At 40.0% G+C, this 25,759-nt stretch overlaps 2 protein-coding genes across 4 annotated transcripts in view; both read left to right on the top strand.

Moving 5' to 3' along the window:
* Nucleotides 1-2,490, top strand: part of cd99 (CD99 molecule) — a 36,716-nt gene extending 34,226 nt beyond the window's left edge. Inside the window, exon 13 of the mRNA XM_008430376.3 lies at nucleotides 747-2,490. Coding sequence (XP_008428598.1) covers nucleotides 747-775 — 29 coding nt within the window. The 3' untranslated portion in view covers nucleotides 776-2,490. The remainder of the gene's footprint in view (nucleotides 1-746) is intronic.
* A 9,060-nt stretch (nucleotides 2,491-11,550) lies between these two features.
* gyg2 (glycogenin 2) lies at nucleotides 11,551-21,149 on the top strand. Of its 3 annotated transcripts, none has more exons than XM_081614362.1 (10): nucleotides 11,551-11,858; nucleotides 12,375-12,513; nucleotides 13,384-13,558; nucleotides 15,441-15,603; nucleotides 15,966-16,092; nucleotides 16,302-16,485; nucleotides 17,939-18,055; nucleotides 19,302-19,521; nucleotides 19,629-19,690; nucleotides 20,624-21,149. In XM_081614362.1, exons 1-10 carry the CDS (start codon nucleotides 11,852-11,854, stop codon nucleotides 20,759-20,761), a joined length of 1,332 nt encoding a protein of 443 aa, XP_081470488.1. In that variant the 5' UTR covers nucleotides 11,551-11,851; the 3' UTR covers nucleotides 20,762-21,149. The 3 variants fall into 3 exon arrangements, with proteins under 3 accessions (XP_081470488.1, XP_081470489.1, XP_008428585.1); XM_081614363.1 differs by having other exon boundaries at nucleotides 11,552-11,858; nucleotides 19,302-19,448; XM_008430363.3 differs by lacking the exon at nucleotides 19,629-19,690 and having other exon boundaries at nucleotides 11,553-11,858; nucleotides 19,302-19,448.
* The last annotated feature ends 4,610 nt before the right edge of the window (nucleotides 21,150-25,759 follow it).

Raw genomic sequence — 25,759 nt, 5'->3', positions numbered from 1 at the left:
GAAAAATCTCCTCACTGATGTGTGAAGTGGACCTGAAGGACATTTAGTGACTCCATGTTGGACATGTCCATGTCCACAACCCAATTTTGTACAAGAATTTTTGCTGCTTTTATAGAAACCAACTGTAGCAGATATGTTTATGGATTCTTATTCATATCTTGTCTTGTCAGTTTGAATCAGCATTTATATAACCTAAACCCATGAGGCCTAACCAGCCAATCAGAGATTATCTTTGGAAACATTGCATTAGACAGTCAATAAGAAAAACTAAATATTACTTTTTTTATTTCAAATAGTTAAATAAGATGCATTGTGGGAGGAGTTTCCTGTTTTTTATTGAGGAAAAGACTGCACTGTAAAGGACATGTTGATCCAAAAATAACTTTTGCTCTTTAGCATAACAAGGCTAAAAGTTTTAGTTTTTTTTTATCAGACTCTAATCTGGTTTATTATTGTGTTTGTGTGGCAGTTATTAGATCTATGCCTTTTTTTGTTTTGTGTGTTCTACTTGAACTTTTCAAAGTTCTGTTACAATACTAAAAATTCCACCTGTGAAAAGAAATCTGCCTTGACACCAATGGCAAGAACCTGGAGGAAACGAACTGACTCATCGTGTTGTGAACGATATGGATTGAGTAAAATAGAAAACACAGTTTGAGTGCGAGCAGCCTGACACCTACTGGTGATCAGTAGGTGTCAGGATTGTCCTTTGTGATTCTTTTTTCTTTTTGTTTTTTGCTTTTCAGTTTTTAGCAACCTGCTCCGGAACAACTAGATCCTGAACCAGAACTTGATCCGACTTTTCAGCCAAGAGCCTTAAGACGTCTTTGGTACAGAAAAGAGCCACAAGTTCCACCAACACATGCAGAAGAAAATGACAACCAGCTTATCTTACTCTGAGCTTCAGCAACAGCCACAATGTCATTTTTGTAATGATTTCAGGGTTTTATGATGATGTGTTTTAACTTCATGTAACTCTTGTAAACTTCATTTTTCTCTTTTTCATGTTTGCTAAACTGTTGGTTTCATGTAATGAGTCACAGCAGGAAATCTGTTTGCTCCAGTATCTTCCATAAAAACCTTGTACCCATCAGGAAACGATGCTTGTGGCGTTGGCTTCTGTTTACTGTGGAGAATCGAATCTCACCTCCCAAATAATCCAGAGATGAGGAAAACAGAAGTAACCTCAGCCACTGTCCAGGTCAGAATCTTCTAGTTAGCCACTGAGCTGCTAGAAGAATTGGTCATCATTTGTAAAAAATAAAAAAATAAAATCCTTTTATATAGTTCAGAAATAAGCAACTCAGAACATTTATTATAATGGGAGTTCTGGGACAAACATGATGTGTGACTCGTTGAGATGTTTTTAGTTTTATAAGACACGGGTCATAAATGTTTGATGTAGCTGGGCGGGAATCCAGCTGAAGGAGATTTAATGTAAACTGATTGTTGTGCAACCAAGGGCTGAAAATATGTGTGAGACCTTTAGAAAAACATGGAGACCTGCAACAGAGCTTTGTGCTGTTTTACGGAAGCATTTAGCTGCTAAAGCTGGAATATAAATAAAGCTGCAGTATCTCCTTAAAACAAGAAACTTTCTGGTTATAATGAGAAATAAGTCTTATTCCTCAAAGTGTTGTTTCATTGTTACAACCTTGTATCTAAATGGCAAGAAACTTTCTTATGACAAAATGCTACTGCTGTATTTCCTAGCTGTAGCAGTTAATTACTTCTGAACTGTTTGAGATTACTAGCCCTAATTCTAATGCTGCACTCTACGTTTAGTTTAGTTTTTCTTTTCTAAACAGTTTCCTGATGGATTTTAAACACACCAAGCTCGACACATAGAGTAGCTGCTTGGTTAAGCTGACTAACTAGCTGCTAACATGTTGATAGCCAGACTAACTAGCAGCCAGTTAGCTAGTAACATCTTAGCTGCAACAAAGATATAATGCTAAAGGCCAATTTTAGGGGATTGTTTTGTTTTTTAGTTGAAAAATTAAGTACTGATACCTAAAAAATGATGTTTTTTATCTCACAGTTGGATATTTGTTTATTATGCCTTTGATATAAGATATAAATGCTTTAGCTTAGTCCTTTTTGGTTCTGCTGATTCATATAAAACATCGACGCACGCTGAACGCTTCTTTGTTGAATCTTATCACTTCTCTTTCCGTTGAGCCGTTGCTGTTATCTGTATTTGGTGCCTTTTGATTTGATAGCCCAGGACGTGTTGTTGCAGAACGTCTTCATTGTGAAATACAAAAACAAGCTGCAGCTCTATGTGCTGTAAATAATCCACTCCTTTAGATTTGAGTTCTATGACTTGTTCTGTCAGATATCAGTTTGAAGTGTGTTTTGTTATTTTAAACTTATGTCTGTTTTACCTACATTGACATTGTGCAGGTCTGTTACTGGAGTACTAAATGCATAATTTGTCATATGATTTCTGGTGTGTACATGTTTTTAATAAAGTGTTATTGTACACTATTTTGGTGTTGTTTACTTCTGTTAGTACAAGCCCAGGAATAACCCTAGTTGTTCTTTGATGAGATGATCTGTGGGCTTTAGCCAAAATGAAACTTTGGATCACCTCAATGGTTTACTGCCAAAATACTAAAAATATATTTAAGGGCTAGCCAGTAATTTTGTGATATCTTTTTACAGTGTCCTGCAGTGTAACTTGGACATTCTCATATTTTGTCACATTACAGCAAACCTTCATTTATTTTCTGGGAGTGATAGATCATCACAAAGTAATACATTGCTGTGAAGTAGAAGGAAAATAATACAAAAAAACATTTTTTTTGCTCTAATATTTTTTAAAAATATGGAATGGATTTGTATTATTCTGCTTTTACTCTAATGTCTGTAATGACAGTATGGCTGCAGTTGTTTTGTAAATGCTTTGTTGGAACATTAGTAAACCATGTGAGGAGAATCATCCGTTCTCCATGCTGAGTTCTCGATGTATGAGGCTAAAGAGTCTGAGTTGAATTCATGAGTTCCATGTATTAATACCAAAATACAGCTGGTCCTTTCTGACATGCTACCTTTAAGAGCTAACAGTCAAAATGGCATCCCACAAGAGGTTCCCATTCCCTTTGTCTCTCTGAGCTTCGCCCCAAAGAGGGCGTTACCTAGTGTGTCGTCCCTTACCCCAGCTCTCATTTGCATTTCCTAACATGTGATTTCCTTAAGGTTTAGCTGAGCAACTAGCTACAAGAGATAGAAGGAAAACACAGAATAATTTATTCTCAACACATGGTAGTGACAGCATCATGCTCTGGGGATAATATTCTTCAGCAGGTACAGTTCAGCGGATGAATGAAACTTAATACACAGGATTTGTTCTCATCTTGAAAGTCTAGAATTTGATTTCCATATTTTCCAGGTCCAATGTGTAAAAAAATAAATAAAGCATAAAAAGTTAGCTATTTTCTTCTTTTATTTCCTATCCAGTTATCAGAATGAGTTATCAGGGACTCATTTCTTTCTGACGTTGAGTTCCAATAATTATTCTGTAGATGAACTCAAACCTATTGTAGGATTCAATACAAAAATACCACACTTTTCCAATTTCAAACCTTTATTCCTGTCTGTTTTTTGTAGCTTCCTTATTTAAATCTGACAGAAGCATAATCAACAGAGAACCTAGGGAAAAAGCCACAATACATACAACACTGAAGAACTCACTAGAAGTCTTGTCTTATTGACTACAGTCATGGCCAAAAATGTTGAGAATGACACAAATATTATATTTTCACATGATCTGCTGCCCTCTGGTTTTCATGTGTGTATGTCTTCATCACATACAGAAATTCAATTGCAATCATATTATGAGTAACAAAAGTTTGTATTGACAGTTAGAATGAGTTAATGCAGCAAGTCAGTATTTGCAGTGTTGATCCCTCTTCTTCAGGACCTCTGCGATTCTCCCTGGCATGATCTCAATCACCTTCTGGACCAAATCCTGACTGATAGCCGTCCATTCTTGCACAATAAATGCTTGCATTTTGTCAGAATTCCTAGGTTTTTGTTTGTCCACCCGTCTCTTGATGATTGGGGAGTTTCCAGGCCATGGACCCAAAATCTCTGTTTTGTTCCCTCAGCCAGTTAGTTATCACCTTTGCTTTATGGCAAGGTGGCAAGAGTCTCCGCCTCACAGTGCATGCAGATGCACTCACACCTGCATGCTGCCATTCCTGAGCAAGCTCTGCACTGCTGGTAGCCTGATCCATCCCGCAGCTGAAACACTTTTAAGAGACGGTCCTGGCGCTTGCTGGTCTTTCTTGGGCGCCCTGGAGCCTTTTTGGCAACAATGGAGCCTCTCTCCTTGAAGTTCTTGATGATACGATAGATTGTTGACTGAGGTGAATCTTTCTAGCTGCGATACTCTTCCCTGTTAGGCCATTTTTGTGCAGTGCAATGATGACTGCATGTGTTTCTTTAGAGATAACCATGGTTCACAGAAGAGAAACAATGATGCCAAGCACCAGGCTCTTTAAAGTGTCCAGTGGTGTCATTCTTACTTAATCATGACAGATTGATCTGCAGCCCTGTCCTCATCAACACCCACACCTGTGTTAATGGAGCAATCACTGAAACCATGTTAGCTGGTCCTTTTAAGGCTGCAATGAAGTTGAAATGTGAAAACTTGATGGGAGGTGGAAATTTGAGAAAGCAGATTGAGGTAAGTTTGAAATTATGAGTGAGGTTAGCTTGGAGCAGCGGCTCTACTCTGAGTCCCTCCCGGATGACCGAGCTTCTCACCCTATCTCTAAGGGAGAGCCCAGCCACCATGCGGAGGAAACCCATTTCGGCCGCTTGTACCCGTGATCTCGTTCTTTCGGTCATGACCCAAAGCTCATGACCATAGATGAGGGTGGGAACGTAGATCGACCGGTAAATCGAGAGCTTCGCTTTTTGGCTCAGCTCTCTCTTCACCACGACGGACCGGTACAGCGCCCGCTTCACGGCAGACGCTGCCCCAACCCGCCTGCCGATCTCCCGCTCCCTTCTTCCCTCATTCGTGAACAAGATCCCCAGATACTTAAACTCCTCCACTTGAGGCAGGACGACCCCCCTGACCCAGAGAAGGCACTCTACCCTTTTCCGGCTCAAGACCATGGCCTCGGATTTGGAGGCACTGAGCCTCATCCCGGCCGCTTCACACTCGGCTGCGAACCGCTCCAGTGAGAGCTGCAGATCACGATCTGATGAAGCCAACAGGACCACATCATCCACAAAAAGCAGAGATGCGATCCTAAGGCCACCAAAACGGATCCCCTCAACACCTCGGCTGCGCCTAGAAATTCTGTCCATGAAAGTGATGAACAGAATCGGTGACAAAAGGCAACCTTGGCGGAGTCCAACTCTCACCGGAAACGAGCCCGACTTACTGCTGGCAATGCGGATCAGACTCTGACACCGGTCATACAGGGACCTGACAGCCCGCATCAAAGGGCCCGGTACCCCATACTCCCAGAGAACCCCCCTAGGGGGTCGAACGCCTTCTCCAAGTCCACAAAACACATGTAGACTGGTTGGGGGAACTCCTATGCACCCTCCAGGACCCTGCTGAGGGTGTAGAACTGGTCCAGTGTTCCACGACCAAGACGAAAACCACACTGCTCTTCCTGAATCCGAGGTTCGACTATCCGACGGACCCTCCTCTCCAGGACCCCTGAATAGACCTTACCAGGGAGGCTTAAGAGTGTGACCCTTCTGTAATTGGAGCACACCCTCCGGTCCCCCTTTTTGAACAGGGGGACCACCACCCCAGTCCGCCAATCCAGGGGAACTTCCCCCGATGTCCATGCGATATTGCAGAGTCGCGTGAGTCAACACAACTCAACAACATCCAGAGCTTTAAGGAACTCCGGGCGGATCTCATCCACCCCCAGGGCCCTGCCACAGAGGAGCATTTTTACCACCTCGGCAACCTCGTCCCCAGAGATTGGAGAGCCCAGCCCAGAGTCCCCATGCTCAGCTTCCTCAACAGAAGGCATGTTTGTGGGATTGAGGAGGTCTTCGAAGTATTCCACCCACCGGCCCACAAAGTCCCGAGTTGAGGTCAGCAGCACACCATCCCCACTATAAACGGTGTTGGTGCTGCACTCCTTCCCCCTCCTGAGACGCCGGATGGTGGACCAGAATCTCCTCGAAGCCTTACGGAAGTCTTTCTCAATGGCCTCTCCAAACTCCTCCCAAGCCCGAGCTTTTGCCTCAGCGACCACCCGAGCCACATGCCGCTTCACCTGCTGGTACCCATCAGCTGCGTCTAGAGTCCCACAGGCCAAAAAGGCCCGATAGGACTCCTTCTTCAGCTTGACAGCATCCCTCACCGAAGGTGTCCACCTGCGGGTTCGAGGGTTGCCGCCACAACAGGCACCAACAACCTTGCAGCCGCAGCTCTGATAAGCCGCCTCGGCAATGGAGGTACGGAACATGGTCCACTCAGACTCAATGTCCCCCACCTCCCCCGGAACGTGTTTGAAGTTCTGCTGGAGATGGGAGTTAAAGCTCCGTCTCACAGGGGACTCCGCCAGACGTTCCCAGCAGACCCTCACTACACGTTTGGACCTGCCAGGTCTGACCGGCTTCCTCCCCCACCACCGGAGCCAACTCACCACCAGGTAGTGGTCAGTGGACAGCTCCGCACCTCTCTTCACCCGAGTGTCCAAGACATACGGCCGCAGATCCGATGAAACGATGACAAAATCGTTCATCGAACTGCGGCCTAGGGCGTCCTGGTGCCAAGTGCACATATGGACACCGTTATGCCTGAACATGGTGTTCGTGATGGACAATCCGTGACGAGCACAGAAGTCCAAAAACAGAACGCCACTCGAGTTCAGATCGGGGGGGCCGTTCCTCCCAACCACGCCTCTCCAGGTCTCACTGTCATTGCCCACGTGAGCGTTGAAGTCCCCCAGTAGAACAAGGGAGTCCCCAGGAGGGGCACTCTCCAGTACCCCCTCTAAGGACTCCAAGAAGGGTGGGTAATCTGAACTGTTGTTCGGCCCATAAGCACAGACAACAGTCAGAACCCGTCCCCCCACCCGTAGGTGGAGGGAGGCTACCCTCTCGTTCATCGGGGTAAACCCCAACGTACAGGTGCCAAGATGGGGACAACAAGTATGCCCACTCCAGCCCGGCGCCTCTCACCGTGGGCAACTCCAGAGTGGAAGTACATCCAGCCCCTCTCAAGAAGACTGGTTCCAGAACCAGAGCCATGTGTCGAGGTGAGACTGATTATTTCTAGCAGGAACCTCTCAGCCTCACACACTAGCTCCGGTTCCTTCCCCACCAGAGAGGTGACGTTCCACGTCCCAAGAGCCAGATTCTGCAGCCGAGGATCAGACCGCCAGGGTCCCCTCCCTCGGCTGCCACCTGTAACACAATGCACCCGACCCCTTTGGCCCCTCCGACAGGTGGTGAGCCCATTGGAAGGGGGACCCACATCTCCTCTTCGGGCTGAGCCCGGCCGGGCTCCGTGGTTAAAATCCCGGCCACCAGGCGCTCGCCCCCACCTCCAGTTCTGGCTCCAGAGTGGGGCACCGGTGACCCGCGTGCGAGGGAAAACCAAGTCCAATGTTATTACTCATCATAGGGGTCTTCGGACTGCGCTTTGTCTGGTTCCTCACCTATGACCTGTCTGTCTTGAATGACCCTACCAGGGGCATGACGTCCCAGACAGCATAGCTCCTAGGATCATTGGGACACTCAAACACCTCCACCACGAGGTGCTGAGGGGATAAGGTGGCAGTCCATGGATGGATGGATGGATGGATAGATGGTAACATAGTTACTTGACTGTTCCACAAAATGTCACTATGTGACTACACTGTAAAAAATAAAACATAGATTTTACGGTAAAACGGCGGCTGCTGGGGTTGCCAAAATTCCACTGTAAAATAAGAAAATGATTTGACCCGTAGTGATGCCAGTAAAGAAATAATTCTAAAATTGGATAATAAAGTTTGGGAAGAAGGTATATTGCCTGATAAATGGAAAGAAGCCATTATTATTCCTATTTGTAAACCCGGGAAAGATCCAAATTCAGCTGAAAGTTACAGACCAATAGCCCTAACATCATGTTTAGGCAAAATTATGGAGAAAACGGTAAATAACAGGTTAATTTATTTCTTAGAATCTAAGGAGATGATTAAAACGTATCAATTTGGTGTAGGAAAGGCAGAAGTACAATCGATCCAGCATTATGTCTGGAACATGAAATTAGACGGGCCCAGATTAATATAAGTCTTCTTGGATGGAAAAGGCTTATGACATGCTGTGGAAAGAAGGACTGCTGATTAAATTAAAACAAATAGGTATAAAGGGTAAAATTTATAGGTGGATTAAAAATTTCTTAACTGAAAGAAATATTAGAGTTAAAATAGTTCAGGGTATCAAGTTGAAAATGGCGCTCCCCAAGGCAGTATTATAAGTCCTATGTTATTTATTATAATGATTAATGATATTTTTAGTAGTTTAGATAAACCTTTTGGTGTTTCATTATCTGCTGATGATGGCATCATTTGGAAAAGGGGAAAAAACACTGAATTTATAAACAGGAAAATACAGGAAGCCTTAAATAAGGTAAAAGTTTGGGTTTTAGATTCTCAGCATCTAAATCTAAGTTTGTTGTTTTCACAAATAGGAAGGTGAATATTAATGTGGATCTTAAATTATGTGGGAATATTGTAGAAAGGAAAGAGCAAATTAAATATGTGGACATATGGTTTGATAAAAAACTCACATGGAAAATACATATACATAAAATAGTGAAAAAAAGTAAAATAATTTTAAATATTATGAGATGTCTGAGAGGCAGAGAATGGGGAGCAGACAGGAAAGCATTAAAGACAATATATATCGGACTAATTCGTTCTATTTTTGACTATGGATGTATTTTATATAATTCAGCTTCAGGTAGTTTATTGACAAAAATAGATAAAATACAATATCAGGCTCTAAGACTTTGCTGCGGAGCGATGAAATCAACTCCAGTTTCAGCTCTACAGGTTGAGATGGTGAGATGGAGCTCAGGAGGGAACAACTAGCCTTGAATTACTGGGCAAATATTAAAGGACGTAATGAAGCCCACCCTCCATGTATGACATTACAACCTTGTCAAGAAAAAGAAAAGAAGCAAATTAATAGTTTTGGATGGATTATTTTAAATAAAATATATGATATTGGGATTGATACATTTCTAATTAGTCCTGTGGTTGTTGCTCCTGTCATTCCGTTATGGGTTTGTGATCAGGCTGGAGTTGATTTAAAATTATTGGAAAAGGGAAGAGAATTGGTAAACAATGAAGTGGAAAATTTTACTAAAAAAGAATATTCAGAATATATTCAAATATACACAGATGCCTCAAAAATGGTAAATAATCAAGTAGGTATATCATTTATTGCTCCAGATTTAAACTTTATGAAAAGTAAAAGAATAAATGATAAACTGACAGTGAGCTAATGGCAATTAGCTCACCTATGGGTTGAGGAAATGGAAAAAAGAAAGTTTTTAATTTGCTCAGATTCTAGCAACGCATTAATTAGTATCCAAGAGGTAAATTCAGAATCAAGGCAAGATATCATATTGAATATAATTTACTTAATTTCCAGGATTAAAAATCAGGACTCTGAGGTTAAATTAGTTTGGATTCCTGCCCACATTGGCGTGGGAGGAAATGAGTTGGCAGATAGTTTTACTAAGACAGCCTCAAGAAAGGAAACTGTTGATTTGAATATTAAGATAAGTAAAAATGAGATAAAGAATATTATAAAGGAATATATCAAGGGAAAATGGCAAGAACAATGGGACAGAGGAGAGAAAGCGGTTTTATTATAATATCCAAAAAAAGTTGGGGAATGTAGGAAAAATAACAGAAGTAAAAACGAAGAAGATGTTATTTCTAGAATTAGGTTTGGACACACAGGATTAAATAATACTCTTAAGTTAATTAATAAACATAATACAGGTTGTTGTAGTTATTGTGGAGAATTAGAAACAGTACATTTTCTTAGAATGCAACAAATATGTACGGGAAAGAGAGGAACTACTTAGAGACTTAAGTAGAAACAAAAATAAGTTAGATATTAGAGAGTTGTTTCAGAGATCATCAGGGGATGTAGTTTTTGATAGTATTTTTAATTTTCTTAGAAGAACGGGTTTTATGAGAAGGATATGAGCTTCTGATCCAAACTCCAACCTGGAAGGTGGCGGTAAAGCACCTTAAAGTGGTTTTCCAACCGCCATAAAACAAAAAAGAAGAAGAAGAAGAAGTTGAAATGGGCTTTGGGGGATAAAGTTCACTTTCTAGGCAAATATTGACTTTGCAATTAATTGCCGTTAAGCTGATCACTCTTTATAACATTCTGGAGTTTATGCAAATTGCCATTATAAAAACTGAAGCAGTAGACTTAGTAAATATTAACATTTGAATCATTCTCAAAACTTTTGGCCATGACTGTAGATTTAAATGACAAAGTTGTCTTTGAGTTTTTGCTGTTTGAAAAACTGAGCCAGCTGTTGGCTTTCCACCAACTGCTGTCATCAGGCTAAAACGTGTGCTGCAGTTTGTTAAAGGTGTGTAGAGTAAGTCCTATTTATAAATACTCATGTAATTCAGTCAAAGAGCATTTATATCTTCAGAGAAAGGTCAGAGGTAACAAAGATCTTCACAGCAGACAATGTTGGCTATTTAAACTGTACAATAACCAAACTGGTTTTGTTCAATTAGGAAATTCAATTTAAAAAATGATTATATTAACTCACAAAGAAAAATAAATGTCTTAACCCATTTTATCCAAGTTTCTTCAAAGAGTTGTTGCGAATGATGAAGGATTTCCTTCAGCAGACTGTATTACAGTGGTTCTGAAGAAGCCTCTGACTGAAGACTCTCAGTTGTTGCTTAACAGTGCAAAAAGAGGGTACATAGGGTCGTCAGTAAGTAATGGTCCTAATGTGGAAAGTGATTCTGATCTGTATCCGAAGAACTGTGTACAGAAAACTGACAATGGCCTTAACACACCACCCCCACTGTGAACCATGAGGAAGGCAGAATCATGCTGTGGAAATGCTTTTTGTCAGAAGGAACAGAGAAGCTGCTTAGTTTGAGAAGAAGGCCAAACCCAGGACATTCCTGGAAGAAAACCTGTTTGAGGTTTCAGAAGACCTGAGGCTGGGCTTTGGGTTCCATCCGGATCCATTCCCTTCAAAGGAATGGCTGAGCTCAAAGCACATTCATGCGTTAGAATGACTTAGTCAAAATCCAGGACAAAAAGATATGAACAGTCAGTTGCATTTTATGCAATCTGGAGGAAGATTCCCACAAAATTGGGATTTTTAATGAGATAAAACGAGAAAAGGTTCAAGAGGAGTAAATCCTATCGCAAGGCAGTGAATGTTTGAGACTCATGGTTATAGGTTATTTACACATGGCTGATGTGGAAAGTGAAAAGCAACACTCTCCTGAGTGGGTTATCAGTAGAGTAAGAGATTGTGCTGTTGCACAACCCTTGTTGCCAAGCCCCCTTTCCTGCTAGTTGAATGACCAGTTGGACAAACACATCAGAGGAGAGAAGCAGCAAGGCCTCTGTTTCCTGATTCACTCCACCATTAAAAGCAGACTGAGGTGTGACTCCACATCACAGTGGCAGATTTATGCTCACAGTGAGGATTTAGGAAGTGTCCCAGATCCAGCTGGTGCACTGGTGTACCCTCGCTGTCGATTGTTCTGATGTCACCACTGACGACCGGCAGCATGCAGGCGTAGTTTGCTCCTCACCTTCCCTGTGGAAAAGTAAACCTCCAGGATTTGGAACTGACTGAAAAGAAGAAATGTCAGGTAGGAACCGACTTTTCATATAAATGATGGGATCTATGGATTCCATCATGGTTTTAATGTCAGATTCTCCAAATATCCTCCCACTAGTGGGCTCTGCATGTTTCAAGATGCACAAATAAAAATAAAAAAATGCTTTGATAAGCTGCTGCATGTTTTCTGCTCACTGTTCTTTCGCTCCAACAGTGTTAGTCTCTCTGTGATGTTGAATTATTAACAGTATGACGGGGTAGCTCATTGGAAATGAGAACAGACTCCCTGCTTCTTCTGGTTCGAATCACAAAGGGAACCAAGTGAAATCCAACACTGTCCTCAGACATAAGGTTACATGCCTCCATATCAAGCTGCAGGCCAGGATTATGGAGCTGCAGCCCCACACCTGCTATAGCTGGTCCATAATAGAACCACAGAGAGAAACTCAGAACAAACAATCCATAGAGTTTTGTTCTTTTATATATTTGATGTCTAAACCTTGAGATATTTGCACTATTAAGTCTTATGTCTCCATTCTGTGTGCAGCTGGTGAGGCCTTTGTTACCCTGGCCACCTCAGACTCCTACTGCCAGGGGGCGACAGTGGTGGCCAGAAGTTTGCAACGGCATGGAACAACTCGCCGCATAGTCGTCATGGTGACCCCAAACATCTCTGACCAGTCAAGGTTGGGGACTCATTTCTTTCTGACGTTGAGTTCCAATAATTATTCTGTAAATGTCTAAGATGAACTCAAACGTCTTAGATTCAATACAAAAATACCACACTTTTCCAATTTCAAAACAAAAAATTCCAATATAAACATTAAAATTGCCTTTTCTGAGCATCGTGACAAAAACATAACTGAAGTGTTTCTTTGATTCTCTCATCCATGTTTGAGAAATATTTTAATCTCCAGTGACAACCATTCAGCTGTGCAAAATGCCACGGTGACCTTTGATGATGAAGATCCTCCTTGGAGCTGCAGTTTCCAAATTTCCAAGCTTCGGTCTCACAGCAGCCCTCCCCCTCAACTCTTCTACTCAGCTCCTTCAGACTAGCCAGCAGCAATTAGCAAACACCGGGTGGAGCTGCACATCAGCTGAGCTAATTATACGAGTTACAAATAAAAACATTGTTAATAGAGGAACGTTAGGGTGACTTCCTGAAGCCATCATAACGGAAAGAGCGAGAGTTTCCTAAAGACAGAGGGGTTAAATTATAACATCAAATTTATTTTATGTATATATCATTTTTATAACAACTGAAGGTTGTGCTTGATTGTGCTATAAAAAAGGCACTAAGTGCCTGAAAATACATAACATCATCCCTTTAAAGAAATGAAAAAATACATTTGCAATGAATCTTTTTAGTCTTGTTCCTTGGATATGAAACAAAGCAGCTAGGTTTACTCGCTGAGTTTGGCAACGCATTGTGTTTTTAGAACTAAAGAACAAAATAAATGTATATCTTTGAACCAGACAGACCAAGTAATTCAAATAGTATTTTGTTATGAGTTACAATTTACTTTCTGGCTAATTGAACTCCTCTTGAGCAGAAAAACCCTTGAGAAAGTCTTTGATGAGGTCATCACTGTGGATGTGAAGAACAGCGAGGACCAACTCCATCTGACCATGCTGGGACGTCCTGAGCTTGGCGTCACCTTCACTAAACTCCACTGCTGGAATCTGACTCAGTACAACAAATGTGTCTTCCTGGATGCTGATACACTGGTGAGTTTAGTAGGAATATTCCACTTCAGGGGGTTCAGTCTGCCTTGTGTTTCGCTGGTGCGTGAAAATATTGGTGCATGAAAAATTGGAAGACTTTCTGGAGGAATCCTGTCCACGGTAGAGGGATGAACACAAAGAGCGGCGCCCTTAGGGGAGCAGAGCACATGCACCAGGTCTTCCTTGTTCTGTACTGAAACAAATTTTGTTGTGCTTCCGTATAATATCAATAAAAGCATTCTGAGTCTAGGTTATCATTCCTGGATCATACCCATAACCCAATCTTGGATAAGCAAGAGATGATGGATAGATGAACAAGTGTCACAATGCAATTCAGTTAATTTATATAGCACCTATTCACATCACATGACTTCAGAAAATTAGGTATGTTTAATCTAGTCATACAAACAGATTTCAAGTCAAGAAGACCAATTCCAATTGATCCTATTTATAGAACAATACAGTTGGGTCATGAGTCAACACACATCAATCTGGTAGTCTTCATTTGCCTCTCTTCTGACCTCCTGACCTACTGCTTATCTCCAACATATGAACCCTGACATCTTCAGCTGAACTTTGTTCTTGTGATTTCTCGGCCTGTGGAGTCAGTGAAAATGTTTGCTGCAGGCTGCAGGCATGTTTAACGGCCAAGCTGAGTAAATACAAGGTTCCTGAGGTCATACATGGACATACAATTTTTACTATGGTCAGTAATATTTGTGTCTGTTTTGAAGTTCTCGACTGAAGCATCCACAGTCACTTCACCAACTCCTTCTGATTAAGAGCCTGAGACCAGCCAGTATGTTCTGGGTCTCCTCCCAGTGGGACGTACCCAGAGGGGATCCTAAGCCTCAACTGAATCCTCTTGACATGGAGAAACAGCAGTGGAGGAAACTCATTTCAGCCACTTGTATCCACGATCTCATCTCATTCCTACATCGCTTGTAACCATAAGTAGGAAAGCAGATCAACTGGTAAATCAAGAGCTTTGACTCAACTCTCTCTTCACCAAAACAGACCAGTACATTGTCTGCACACTACAGATGCTGCGCCAATCTGCCCATCAATCTCTTTTTCCATTTTCCGCTCATTCATGAACAAGACCTTTAGATACATAATCTTCTCCACTTGGGGCAGGACCCCTTCCTGGACCCGGGGAAGGTACTCTACCCTTCTCTGGCTCTAAACCATGGCCTTGATTTGGAGGCACTGGTCCTCATCCCAGTTGCCTCACACTCTAGTACGAACCACTTCAGAGAACGCAACCCGATGAAGCTAATAGGCCACATCATATGCAAAAATCAGACGTGATTCTAAGGAAGAGATCCTCTCAACACCTGAGCTGTGCCCATAAATTCTGTCCATAAATGTTATAAAAACCTTGAGCTATAAACACTCAAGGGAAACTGCCTCCGATGTCCATGCAATATTGCTGAGTTGCAACACAACCCTACAACACCTAGAGCAGGTTGCTCTAGATGGTGGGCAACTCCAGGCCTGGAGGGCTGGTCTCCTGCAACTTTTAGATGAACCTCAACTTCAACACACCTGAGTCCAATAATGAGGTCATTAGCAGGACTCTGGAGAACCTGACTGCACTGAGGAGGAGATTCAGCTGTTGGATTCAAGTGTGTTGGACCAGGGAGACATCTAAGAGTTGCAGGACACTGGCCCTGGAAGACCACAATCACCCACCCTTGATCCAGAGCCTTAAGGAACTGCAGGAGAATCTCATCTGTCCATCCGTCCGTTTTTTAAAATCTTTTTAGCACCAAAGAATCTGGAATCTAGCTGACAGCTTCACATGTGGTCCAACAGTTTTCACTCAGTTATGAATGAAAATATAGAGTAAAATTAAACAGTTTTCCATACTGTTCCTTCTCAGGTCCTGTGCAATGTGGACGAGTTGTTCCAACGGGACGAATTGTCAGCTGCTCCTGACCCTGGCTGGCCCGACTGCTTTAATTCTGGCGTGTTTGTCTTCAGACCGTCCAAGATCACCTACACCAGCCTGCTGGATCACGCCCTGCAACACGGCAGCTTTGATGGTAATGCATCACAACATGTTTGGGCTGCAGGCAAGAAAAAAGTAGAAGGCTGATTGCTTTGAGGACTGATGTCTCAACTGAATACGCTAATGTAAAGTCAAAGGAGCTCTTAGGAAGTAACATGATTCATTCATTGCTTAAAAGTACACTTAAATGTCTCATCAGATTTTCCAGCTGTCTATCAGCGTTGCAGTAAAACCTGGATTTGTTTCTGTCAGCTGGGAGTGGGATTAATGTGATAGGATGACAGGATGAGCTGAGATTCCTTCTTTTTTTACTCCAAATCACAGCAATCAGAGACAAATCTGTCAAGTAAGAACAAATTAATATTTTACTAATTTCTTTTTCTTATAAATTATCAGGAGGAGATCAGGGCCTCCTAAACTCATTCTTCAGCAGTTGGAGTGTGGAAGACATCAGTAAACACCTGCCATTCATCTACAACCTGTGTGCCAGCTCTGTGTACACCTACCTCCCAGCTTTCCAGCAGTGAGTGTGTCGGCAACGAACTTGGCTGTTATAAAACTCCCATGGTAGAGTAGATGGTTTTGGCCTTAATTGAATGTTTTCTTTCTTTAGTTGCAGCCTGAACTTTGTGTGATAGTGAAAATATGAAAACATGACTTCTGGCTAACTGTGTGACTTCAATCTGCTACCCACTGACTAATGTACTGAACATGTTGCTGTTCCTCCTGTAGGTTCGGCCCCCAGGCAAAGATAGTCCACTTTGCAGGAGCCATGAAGCCGTGGAGCCCACAGAGGGACGGCTGCCACTCACAGAGTATGGAGCAGTTTGAGTCTCTGTGGTGGAAAGAATATCACAGTCACACAGCACCATCTACTCCAGACACTCAGCCCACTCCAAGAAGACCCAAACAACCGGTACCGAAACTGTTTACTGTTTTCTTGCTCAACTCTTTTCTTTTATGCATTTTGCTCATTTTTCTCTGTTTGAAATTGCAAAGTTTCCATTTAATAAGAAACACAATTATGCGCTAAGTTAAAAAACCATGCTGCATCTTCAGACCTGTCATCTTCTTTGTTTTTCTGTTACTGCAACTGAACATCTGGTTGTTGATCACATGACTCTTGTGATGTGAAAAAATGATCATTTCAGTCTAACAGGGAAGCCACTTCATCCTAGCACAAAAACCTTTCAGTGAAAAATGTCTAGTCTCTTCAAAATTGCTGTTTTCACATTAAGCAATCTTTATTTTATTTTTTGTAATTACAGTTTGAGCAATTCTAACCCTTTCTAAAAAGATAGAAAAAAATGTTTAAAGAAAAAATTCATCCATCCATTTTCTAACACCCTTGTCCTTTAGTGGGGTTGGGGGCAAACATGACAGTCATGTTTTTGGACTGTGGGAGGAAACCGGAGAACCCGGAGAAAACCCACCATGCAGGGAGAACATGGAGACTCCATGCAGAAAGACCGGGAATCGAACCCAGAACCTTCTTGCTGCAAGGCAACAGCTCTACCGCTGTCAAAAAAAAGAAAAGAAAAATATATATTTTATTTTATTTTTTTTAGGTGATCAATTGTAATTTTCTCCAAATACAAAGTTGTTATTTGAAAAATACATCAGTAGTATTGTTCTTTAGGGGTTATCTGATGTCACAGTATATTTTTTTTACCTGCAAGAGTCGACTACAGTAGAAGGAGGGACCGGGTCGTTGCCATGCTTTTTGTCTGTCGGCCATATTGGATTTAACAAAAATAGTTTCTTACATTTGCAGCTGATGGCCAGTAGTTGATAGTGTATTTTATGATGCATTAGTGTCCACTTCAGTGGTCTGTGTGCATATAACATAGAAATCCACAAGAAGCACAAGAAAATGGCTTTTAGATAGCTGTCCACTGTAGTGACCACTAGGCATGAAAGGGTTAAGGTAAATGGAAACACAACTGAAACACTGAGAAACACTGAGGAGGCTGGTGGATAGGGTGGAGGTTGAGCCTCGAGCAGGACTCCATCCTGAACAGTTTCAGATGATCCTCTTTTCAATGTTTAGCTGTAAAATACTATCTGAGAATCTAGTAGCCATATTTCATATTTCATTCCACTTCACAATGAAGCTACAACTTTGTAGAAAATTCCAGTAAAACACCTAAATGTCGTGTGAATGTAAAACATATTCATAAAGGAAATATTCTGAACGCCCACACTGGAGGTGGTTGTAGAAAAAGTCAGCAGACTCTGACTGCGTTGGTTGTCCTGGGTTTCTACCCACTGAGGATGCTGTGAACATTCAGAGTGACGGAGAAGTCAGAAACATGACTCTGACTTTGGATGCCAACATGACGTTACAACAAGCTTTCTTTTTTCTGCAGATCCAAGAACAACAGCTCAAAATGCCATTTACAGGAAACTTGGACAGCTCCAGTTCACTGCTCGCACATTTTTCTCCATCCTTCAACAATCGTCACTCTCACACCAAAGAAATGAAGGTGAGATGAAAGCTCTGTGTTGTTGACCTGCAGCAATTCTGAAAAACACTTTAAGAATCTGTGTTTGCTGAATCAAAACTTAAATCTGATTTGACAACTTCCAACGTCACTATATGTGGAGTAAAAGTTGGCTTTGACACATCTTGAACTGGTGGCTTTCAGATCATGCAGTTATTGAAAAATCCCATTAACTGTCAAAGCTCCAATATATTCAGTAAAAGGTGAAATTTAACCTTTTTGAGATTTTCTAACAAGACAGATGGTTAAATCTAAAATTCTCTGGGGTTTTTAAAGTTCTTTGAGAGAAAACAACAACACACTACAGACAAGAACTCTGGTTTCTTTCATTTATGACAGATAAGTTTTATATTTATCAGGTGCAGCATTACAGCAAAAGCTGTATTTGTTTATTTGTGAAAGTAAAACTGTTTAACTTGTTTTTGACACTCAAACAACAATCCTGATTGATATATTATTACAAATCTGTTTAAAAATATTAAAATAACACAAGTCATTTTTACACACACAGCTGTGGCTCTGAAAACCTCACAGATAATTAATTACTGTACTGCTTGATATCTAGGGTTGTATGTGTGGTTGAATTGAAATATTTAGTTTTGAGTTGGAGCTTTATAAATAAACTGAACTGAATTCTAATTGAGTTAGATGTTAAATTTCTCTGATTCTCACTTTGAACTTCAACAAGTCTTGTTCAGAGTCTAAATGCCTCTTTGCTTTGAGTTGCTGACATGTGAATAGCCAAAACTATTAAAATTGACACATAATTGAAAAGGTGTACCTAATAGAAAGGCCAATGAGTGTGAAAACACGGGACTCCGTCCTCATGAATGTGACCTCCTGGGATCTTGGTAGAAAACAGAGAAGCTGAAATCAGAGCATTTCATTTCCTTTGACTCTGTTTAATTTCATGCTCTTTCTGTGAGTAGTCATTAAAATATTTGTTGATAAAACTATTAATTAGCAGAATGAAAGGCCATATTAGCATAGCTACTTATGTTTGGAATATATCATGGTAATTATGATGGCTGCTTATTAGACAGGCCAAGTGGCTCTTGTTCAGGATCTCTGCTTCGCTGCCTTTACTTCCAGCAGTAACACTCAGTCTGTTATCTGTATGATGCTCTGAGCTACATCACATTTCTGTCACTTTCAGTTCATTTCAATTTCTATTTTATTTGTTAGATTTTAAGTGCATTGATTAGTAACAAGGCTTCAATGTCTGAAGGCTCCTCACACAGACAGAACTCCAGTGCAGGAATCACCAGTCCTGGAGAAAGAGTCTCCATCAACAGGGACAGCAGAGGTCAGCGACATCCCTGGAGCTGAAGGGACGGAGGACAGGAGAGGCAGTGCAGATGGAGACGCTCAGCCAGTACGGAAACATATTTTACTTTCCACATCTTTCACAAATGAAGTCTTCCCGAGACTGTTTACTGGACATACAGGTCCATTTTCTATCTTTGTATCTTTTCAACTCAACTCAATTAATTTAATCTAATCCAGTTGAATTTAGTTTATTTAAATTCAATTCAATTCATCCATTTTCTAACAGCCTTGTCCCTCAGTGGGGTCAGGAGGTGGTGCTGCCTCTCCAGCTTTCATTCCAGGCATGAGGTAGGGTCACCCTGGACAGGTCACCAGTCTATTGCAGGACAACACAGAGACAGACACGATAAACAACAACACACACACACACGCACGCACACCCCCACACACACACACACCTAGGAAGAATTTAGAGGCCAATTAACCTGACAGTCATGTTTTTGGACTGTGGAAGGAAACCGGAGAACCCGGAGAAAACCCACCATGCACAGGGAGAACATGGAGACTCCATGCAGAAAGACCCCAGGCCGGGAATCGAACCCAGAACCTTCGTGCTGCAAGGCAACAGCTCTACCAACTGCACCACTGTGCAACCCCAGTTCAGTACTATTTAGTTCAATTACATTCAGTTTAGTTCCATTCAATTAAATTATTCTGAGTTTAGTTCAAGTCAGTTCAATTAAGTTTAATTCAGTTCAGATCAAATCAGTTGAGTTGTGTTCAGTTCAGGTCAACTGAATTGAAATTAATCACTTTTGGGACAAAATTGTGTTTATTAATCAATAAAGAAACAAAACTCAGCCTGTCAAACAATCTTTTACTGTATCACTAATCCAAAATCACCTGTTTTTACTATAATGTAGTACAAGTACAGACTGCCTGAATCAGGATAAATAATGAGCCCAATGTATTGTTTGCACTCCAGTGAAATTAGACAAGCAGAGCTAGTGACTGAAACTGAAGAAAGAAATGAAACAGTTTAAATGATTCTCAGTTTTTATGAGCTGAAAACATTGTATTGAGTTGAAAAGATTCTTTACTTCACATATTTTTTTCAGAAACCAACACGTACTTTTGCTCTAAAGAAAAGAAAACGGGACAAATAATAAGCCTCCACAATAGTTGTCAGCCAATATTGAGCTTTTTCTTCACAGAAAACATTCTGTCCTTTCAATCATCTGTTAAAAAACCTGATAAACCTTTGATGTTTCATTTCATCAGGCAGAAGAAAGAGAGGCAGAGCATCGCAGAATGTGGGAGGCAGGACAGGTGGACTACCTCGGCAGAGATGCTTTCCAGAACATCCAGAAAATGCTGGACCGCTTCCTAGACCCACAACATGAAACCTCTCTTCCTTAAAGTGTGACACCACTCGCTAAAGTTTTTACACCCCTTGAACTTGTCCAGATGAAAACTTTCATTAATTGTATTAGGATTTTATGGAAGTGATCAATAGAAGGTACAATTTTCATGTTTGTTCCATCAAAAATATGAAAAGTTGAGTATAATTTTCCTCCAGTTCCACAGTAATGCAGTAAAAATCATGTAAAATCACAATGAATTTTTGTAGTTTTTGGTTGCAATGGGATTAAATGTGGAATAGTTCAAGTCTGATGTTGAGCTTTTCAGTGCATAGAGAAGTCATGAAGTGTAAAATCACCAAACAGCCTGAAAAATACAAACACTGTAGAGGTTTTTTATGATCTTCTCATTAAAAGTACAAAACATTTTCCTTACTGTAACTTTAGACGGATGTGGACACTGTGACTCATATTCAAACTATGTGATATGTTTTCCTATTTGTGTTATGTTAAGGTTAAAGGCTCTATGACAAAGCTGTGAAAACTGACTTAGTCATTAATTACTATTTATTTTTTAAACTTTGATCATGTTGTTTCCATACATTTTGAAGATTATATTTAGATTAAAGCCCCATACTTTTCAAAATGACTTGTATTGGGCTTATGCAGACTAAGGGTCTTAACAACAAAGATTTTTGTATTACCTCTTTTCTTTTTATTATTTAAAATAAGCATTTTTGCTATTTATTAGCTGCGTTTAGCAAACTGAATGGAGCAAGTAGGACAACATGCTAGTGATGGCAGCATTTAGGCTAACATTAACATTTTAGCTTATACACTAATATTAACATACTGAATGGAGTAAGTCCATGTTAGTCAATATACTTGTGATTCTCCACTTATTTGGTGCATGTTACCCAAGCTTAGCATTGATGCTAATTTTTAGCATCAGAATGATGTGTTCCAACCAACGGGTACACTTTGACAGGGCCTGTTTAAATTTCTTCAGAAAATTCTATTCTATTCTATTCTATTCTATTCTATTCTATTCTATTCTATTCTTTTCTATTCTATCCTAAAAAAAATCATAATGTATAGCTTCCTGTCTTTAAGAACTGTTTCGGCTCTGTGTGGTTTTTGTATGAACAGTGCAGACTAAATCAATTTGTCCTGCTTTCAGCACATTTTTATTTTTGGTTGGTGGATGAAAGATTAATTCAAAAAAGATTTAAATTACCCAAAGCACAAAATCAGCCCTTAAACAAATGATGCCTGTCAGTAGGGGGCACTGTGGCTCTTCATGCAAGCTTCTTCAATTGTGACAGGCCATCAGTGAGGGTGTAATGCAGATGATTAGATGTCTGACTGCAGTCAACAAACTGCTGAGCAATCCTTATCTAATATCAGCTCTGTGCATGTCATCTTCATGGGCATTCCTCCTGAATCGTGTTGTCACAGTGATGGAGCGGAAGGAAAAGCTGCAGCAGAGCGTGCTGCAGGGAGACGCTCTGACTGATGAAGATTAAAGTAGGAGAGCTGATCTGAGATAAAGTGCTGCTTTCGTCTGACAACCACTTTGATTAGACTATGAGAGGTGAGCAGGAACCAAGGAACAGTCCCTGAAGGCACCAATGTCTCCAGTGGTAATTGCAGCTCCTCTCATGTTGACCATCTACTGACCGTTCTACTGGACAGACCAGTCCAACCAGTAAGGCAGCAGCAGCTTTAACTGTGTTAAGGTTTCCACTCACTGGACATGTGAAATGAAGTCAAACTCATAGGATTTTGGAAAACAGTTAATGATAACAGGATAAATCAATGATGTATAATATCTCATGTTAGCATGAGATATTATACATGTATTAGAATATTGTGTGTCATGATGATCATGTCATATCATGACACACAGTTGAAATCAGTTATAACCACAGACTTCATAACCATTGTTTTATCTCCATCTGACAATAAATCAGATAGAATTTGTTCAAGCTCAGTTATGATTACCAAAATAATTTTCTGTTTGTTAAATACCAGAATGCATATTTTTTTGGAAAACTAAATCTTTCAAATCTTTAAAACCATCAGTTAAAATCTGGTTTACAGAAAATATTATTTGGAATAAAAACCTTTGAAACAACAAACCAATGAACATTAACTGTTGAATCCGGTTTACTCTGGATTCATTTAGAGATTTTTTTTTAATTTAGATGAACATATTTGTGAGTACATGCTTGTAATTTTATTTATTTTATATTTAAGTCATCAAAGAAAAACATCAAAAAATACATATTTTACTGTTTAAACGTCATGAGGAAGTCTATTACACTTCACTGTGGACACAATGAAATTGAGCATGTTGGTCACCAAAAAGGTGTGTAAAGAACAAAATAATATTTAAAAGGCATTTAATTTATATTTGAATAATGGCAAACATCTAAATGTATAATTAAAATACTTAGTTGTAAATATTTGGTGCATTTTACAAAAAAATCATTGAAAGCAAAACATGGGGACATGGAATGTTGCTGCAAAAAAAAAAGAATCACCCATATATTGTTTTCACTTGGGAATTAATAAAGTCTATTCTGTTCTATTCTATTCTATTCTAGCTTCAGATTATTGTTGCATGTCTTCTATGTAAAAGGTATCTAACCAGCAGATTCAACTAAATCTTTACTTTGCTGGAGTCACTGGTTGGTTGAACAGGCATCTGGCAACAGTGGAGAAAAAAACATTTTCCAACTGTTATTTAATCAGATTAAAGACTCAGTGAGATCAAGAGTTAGAGAAAAAAATGAGCTTCTGCATTCAGAGATCAAAATCTTCATCTCCATTGAATCCTAGTGACTTTGTTTGTTATTGTTTTTTTATTCACCAATTACTGTAAATAGAACAAACATTAGAGACCAACTAAAAGAAGCATTGATCTACAAAATCAATAACCAGATCAGAGAACGAATAACAGCAACAAGGAAAACGACAAAGCACAGAAAAATAACCAAATGGTGTCACAACAAAAACAATTAAATTGTTTAACATATGCAGATTAGATATACTTTTGTACCCTTTTATTTTTTTTTTGACCTCCAAATAATATTCCCTATTATTATTTTATGAATTTAGGATTACAGATATTTTGGGCAGAAGTGGAAAAGAGAGGGAGAGAAAATAAAAAAATAATTAAATAAATAAAAGTATATGCCAGAAAAAAGAATAAATAAAGAAGTAAATAAAGGATAATTAAAAAGCACTCTTTATTTGACTCTCTCATTTCCCCTGGTCTTGGTTTCCACGGTGTTCACCGATAATGAAATGCGGTAGAATTATGGAGTATATTTTAATGAAATATTCAAATTGATTTTTATTTGTTGCTGTTTCATTGACATATGTTGTGCGAGAAAGTCTAGTCATTGTGAGGTACTCATGTTTTTCCCATTTTTCCAGATAAGCTGTATAGTTTTCAGCAGCAGGTCTGGAGTTTAATGTTCAGATCTTCTAGATGACCGATAAACAGACAGAGGGGACAGTGGGATGTTGTGGCCAGAGGCCTGAGACAGTTTGGTGATTGTTCCTTTCCAGTGGCTTGTTTTGGTGGACAGATCCAGAATGTGTGGAAGTGGTCAGCAGTGTGTGCAAATGTCTGATTGTGTAAGTCCATGCTGAGCATCCTGTGCTGTGTGAGGTGAGTTTTATGGAGTATTTTATATTCCATGCTTATTGATCAGAATTAAAAATGCTTGAAGACATTATATTTTATATAGTTTTCAGAGTGTTTTTGGCAACTTTGCAATTTCATTGGTGCAGTCAAGTTGGCCATGGTTAGCATTATTGATGTCTGATAATGTATTGATGGCTTGTTTTAATTGGTTACACTGAAGAAACTGTTTCCGGTCGATGTTGTACATAAATACAGTTATTGTTATTGTTATCTCTTTATTGATAACAATAAACTCTTAAAATGTTAATATGTTATTTTCATGGAAGACGTGGCTCGTTGTTCTCAAATGAGAAGAACATGGAGTGTCAAATCGAGATGGAGTGGTGGTCAGAAAAACTCTAGACTTTGATTCATTTAATCCAAGACACTAAAGTTTGGTTAGAAAGTTGATAAAAACCCTGTGAAACACGACGGAAAGAAAATTCATCCGTCATCACCTGCCTGGACAGCTGCTCCCTCTGACTTCTCATGCCACTGGGCTCATTTCAGTTTTATTCATGAAAATTTGATTCAAAGCATATTTCATGTCAAGTCTGTAATGCATAATAAATGTTATCAGAATTTTCACAGATTTAAAATATTTCCTTCAGAGTTACAAAAAGTCTTTCTACTGTGATTTCAGCTTGGTGCAATGTCCAGTTCAAATCTTTCAGAAGAATTTCCTGAAACAAACCCTGAAAAGTTCTGTCTTTTCTTCTCCACCAACACAGATCTCAGATTGTCGCCCAGGTTGAGGAAGCTGCTGTTTTTTGTCTCTCAGATCTCTGCAGCATGCATGATGCCTGGCTGTATGAATTACAAAGAAGCAAACTGTGAGACATCTTTAATAATTAGTGATGTGTGCTTCGACACCAAAGCAAAACAGAAACTGTAAATTCATGTGTTTCTTTGATTCCACCATGCTAAGCTATGCGTTCTGTAACAGCCTGTGTTGCAGCGTGCTCATGTTTCTGAACATGTGGACATCAGAAGACAACATGTTCTCAATCAACATATCATTTTACCTGCTGGTAGTACGCAGAGATTTAAAAATCATTTACTTTTAAATGATTGCCAATTTCTCAAGTTTTATTAATCAAAGTGATGATTAAAGAAGCAGCTGCCATTGTAGAAAACTTGCACACTCTGTTGAACATTCATATAATGATTTAGATGTATTTATTAGTAGGAATATAAACCAAATATTTATAGTATTTTACTAAATAAATGAAATAATGTCCAAAAACATGTTTATTGTGTCTTAAATCACTCAAAATCATCTGAGAGATCCAGATCAGATGCATAATGCAGTTTTACTTCAGCTCTTATGCTTTTAGATGAGCCCACATTTTTCATAAG

The sequence above is a fragment of the Poecilia reticulata genome, chromosome 2 (genome assembly GCF_904066995.2).
Source record: "Poecilia reticulata chromosome 2, P_reticulata-male-v2, whole genome shotgun sequence".
NCBI lineage: Eukaryota > Metazoa > Chordata > Actinopteri > Cyprinodontiformes > Poeciliidae > Poecilia > Poecilia reticulata.
Note: the sequence above shows the minus strand (reverse complement) of the source record. Positions and strands in the feature narration are given on the sequence as shown.